Source organism: Pyxicephalus adspersus, chromosome 1, assembly GCF_032062135.1.
Source record: "Pyxicephalus adspersus chromosome 1, UCB_Pads_2.0, whole genome shotgun sequence".
NCBI classification, from domain to species: domain Eukaryota; kingdom Metazoa; phylum Chordata; class Amphibia; order Anura; family Pyxicephalidae; genus Pyxicephalus; species Pyxicephalus adspersus.
Window position 1 is genome coordinate 2,290,068 of NC_092858.1, and position 3,652 is coordinate 2,293,719.

The 3,652-nt window shown below is 45.1% G+C and overlaps 1 protein-coding gene across 1 annotated transcript in view; it reads left to right on the forward strand.

Moving 5' to 3' along the window:
- Positions 1 to 512: 512 nt before the first annotated feature.
- LOC140321798 (short transient receptor potential channel 2-like) overlaps positions 513 to 3,652 on the forward strand; it is a 23,106-nt gene continuing 19,966 nt past the window's right edge. The window contains exon 1 of the mRNA XM_072398583.1: positions 513 to 527. Coding sequence (XP_072254684.1) covers positions 513 to 527 — 15 coding nt within the window. The remainder of the gene's footprint in view (positions 528 to 3,652) is intronic.

Consider the following 3,652-nt stretch of genomic DNA (forward strand, 5'->3'; position numbering starts at 1 on the left):
GAGTGTCAGCTCCTCTGTACAGAGACTGATGGGACTGGCTCAGTGTTCTCTGTACAGCACTGCGGTATATCTCAGAGCTATATAAATGTATAATATTAGTGTGTGACTGTGGAAATATTAACCCTTGTCACTTTTCTATGTGTACAGAAATATCCAGAGAGGAATGTGCACAATGTAACCCTTTCAGTGCCAGTTTCTGGGATATTCTACCCTCTCCCTTCTCTCCTCCGGCAGCTCAGGGGTTAATGACAAAGTGAAAAAACAGCAGCGAGAGACAAACACATTTAATTATCCTGGCAGAGCTGTCCTGGGGGGCCACTTATTAGAAGAGAAACTCTTTTTCTTTCCATAATGAGTGGCAGTCTCCCCCGAGAGCTCACACTGGAAACAGAGTGCAGGTGAGAGACTGTCAGACAGCTGGGAAGGGTGAACCTGATCAGAGCACTGCTAGACGAGACACTTCCATGGGCTGAGGGAGAGGGGCGCCGCGCTACGTCCAAGGGAGTTGAAACATGGAACACTTAACAGTAAGTATGGAACCGTCTCCCCACCATGGACAACTATGTACTGACATCAGCTGGAAGGTCATACTTAATATTGTACTGTGTATATTATTCATGGGGGGGCATTAGAGTGTCAGCTCCTCCGTACAGAGTCTAATATAACTGGCTCAGTGTTCTCTGTACAGCACTGCAGTATATGTTAGAGCTATATACATGTATATTAAAAGTGTGTGACTGTGGGGGGACATTAGAGTGTCAGCTCCTCTGTACAGAGACTGATAGGACTGGCTCATTGTTCTCTGTACAGCGCTATGGTATATGTCAGAGCTATATAAATGTATAATTAGAGTGTCAGCTCCTCCGTACAGAGTCTAATATAACTAGCTCAGTGTTCTCTGTACAGCACTGCGGTATATGTCAGAGCTATATAAATGTATAATGATAGTGTGTGACTGTGGGGGGACATTAGAGTGTCAGCTCCTCTGTACAGAGACTGATGGAACTGGCTCAGTGATCTCTGTACAGCACTGCGGTATATGTCAGAGCTATGTACATTAGCTTCAGAAAGTATTGAGAGCCCTTTCATTTTTTTGAATTTTGTTATGGTTCAGCCTGATAACAATCATTTTAAGTTTTTTCTCAATTTACACTCAGTGCTTTGTAATAACAAAGTGACAACACAATTTTAGACAATTTAGTAAATTTATTTTAAAGATAAAAACTGAAATCTCACAATTCCATCTTCAGAGCATTTGTAACAATACTGGACACTTAGCTCAGGTTCCTCATATTTCTCTAAATGGCTGCTGAGATGTTTCTGCTCCTTGATAGGAGTCCACCTGTGGTAAGTTGATTGGCGCCCCCTGTGGTAAATAGATTGGAGTCACCTGTGGTAAGTTGATTGGTGCCCCCCTGTGGTAAATGGATTGGAGTCACCTGTGGTAAGTTGATTGGCACCACCTGTGATGAATAGATTGGAGTCACGTGTGGTAAGTTGACTGGCGCCCCCCTGTGGTGAACAGGTTGGTCATGATTTGGGAAGGCACCACCTCTCTATAGAAGCCTCATAGCTGACTATCGGAGCAATAACCCAGCCATGAGGTTTTAGGAATGGCTTGCAGAGCTCAGAGACCGGATTGTTGCAAAGCACAGACTTGGGGAAGGCTACAAAAGTTGGACACAACAAGGACTCTTCCAAGAGCCAGTCGTCCGACCAAACTGAGCCATGGAGGGAGAAGGGAGAGAGAGGTGACCAAGAACCCAATGATCACTCTGACTGAGCTTCAGGGATCCTGTGTGGGGATGGGACCAAGATCTAGAAGGACAACCAGAACTGCGGCCTCCATCGATCTGGGCTTTATGGTGGAGTGGCTATAGGGAAGGCTCTTCTCAATGCAAAACACATGAAAGCACCTGAAGGGCTCTCTGACTGTGAGGAAGAAGATTCTCTGGTCTGATAACATTAATATTTAACTGTTTGGCCTCAATTCTAAGCATTATGTCTATAGGAAACCAGGCCCATCATCTGCCCAATACCATCCCAACTGTGAAGCATGGTGGTGGCAGCATGATCCTGTGGTGGTGTTATTCAGCAGCAGCAGCAGCAGGGACTGGGAGACTGATCAGGGATGAGTGAAAGCTGAATGGATCAAAATACAATGAAAACCTCCGCAGTCTTCAGGACCTCAGACTGGGCCGAAGGCTCCATCATGGCAATCATCCATAGCACTCAGCGACACAGGACTAAGGAGTGGTCCAGCCCTGAAAATGGCTGCCACTGACCTCCCCATCCATCCTGACTGGGCTTGAGAGGATTTGTAAAGAATGGCAGAAAATCCTCAATCCAGGGGTGCAAAGCTTCATTATCACCCAAAAAGGTTCCAGGCTGCCAAAGAAGCCTCAACTAAGTAAGGGATCTAAATAGTGATGAAGATTTCAGGTTTCGTTTTCAATAAATTTACAAAATTGTCTAAAATTCTGTTCTCACTTTGTTTTTATGGGTCGCTGAGTGCAGATTAGTGAGAAAAAAGAATTAAAAAGATTTTAGCATCAGCCTGCAATATAACTCTGTACAGCACTATGGTATATGTCAGAGCTATATAAATGTATAATAATAGTGTGTGACTGTGGGGGGACATTAGAGTGTCAGCTCCTCAGTACAGAGACTGATGGGACTGGCTCAGTGTTCTCTGTACAGCACTGTGGTATATGTCAGAGCTATATAAATGTATATTATTAGGGTGTGACTGTAGGGGGGCATTAGAGTGTCAGCTCCTCTGTACAGAGACTGTAAACCCTCCCTGGATGACATTTCTATATCCAGTAACTGACATCTGACAGATCTTCCGTGTGAGCGATCATTGATGGGGATAATTGATGTGGGAGCTCGGTCCTTCGTCACGCTCAGTGTCAGTATGTCACCCGCTGTAGATGTGTCAGTGTATCAGTGCTCACACCTGAGCTGCCCCCCAGGGACTGTTTGCTCTGCTGAGATTTCCTGCCCGCTGTGCCCAATTATCATCATAATATAATGCGATGCAGGACAAGAATATCTGACCCCAAGAACAAAATGGCGAGAATGCATTGGACCGGTCCTTAGAGGGGGTGGCAGCGGTAGTTTTCCTGTTTTTAGGACGTTTTCTGTAAGTAAAGGTCGGTGGAATGCAGCCCCCCGAAGCCCTAAGGACCTCATTTCTGTTATTTAGAGAATAAAGTCTGAACAAGTTTCACCCAATCAGAGAGGCCGATGAGCAGATCTGAGGTGACCTCAGGTGAAGTTTGATAGGTCGTCCTACAGCTAACCATTAGTGTGGTCAGTGGGAAGAATTTCTCTTACATCAAATCAACAGTACAGAATGCAATAATGTTTATTTAAATCCGGCACGGGTGAACGTCTGGGTATTCAGTGAATGTCTCTTCTGCAATAAAATACCCTCACCTGCCTTATCATTCCCCATTCCACCTCAGGGGGCGCCATCTTTTTCTTCTCCTCTTTCAGGTTCTTGATTGGCCGGGGATAGTACGCTGAGCTGAATATACACAACTCAGCATTTTCCTATAGATAGCGAGCAGGCAGGTAAATGAGTTTTATTACAGAAGGGACATCGCCTATCCCTGCAATAATGAACTATAGCTCCCATTTAACTCTA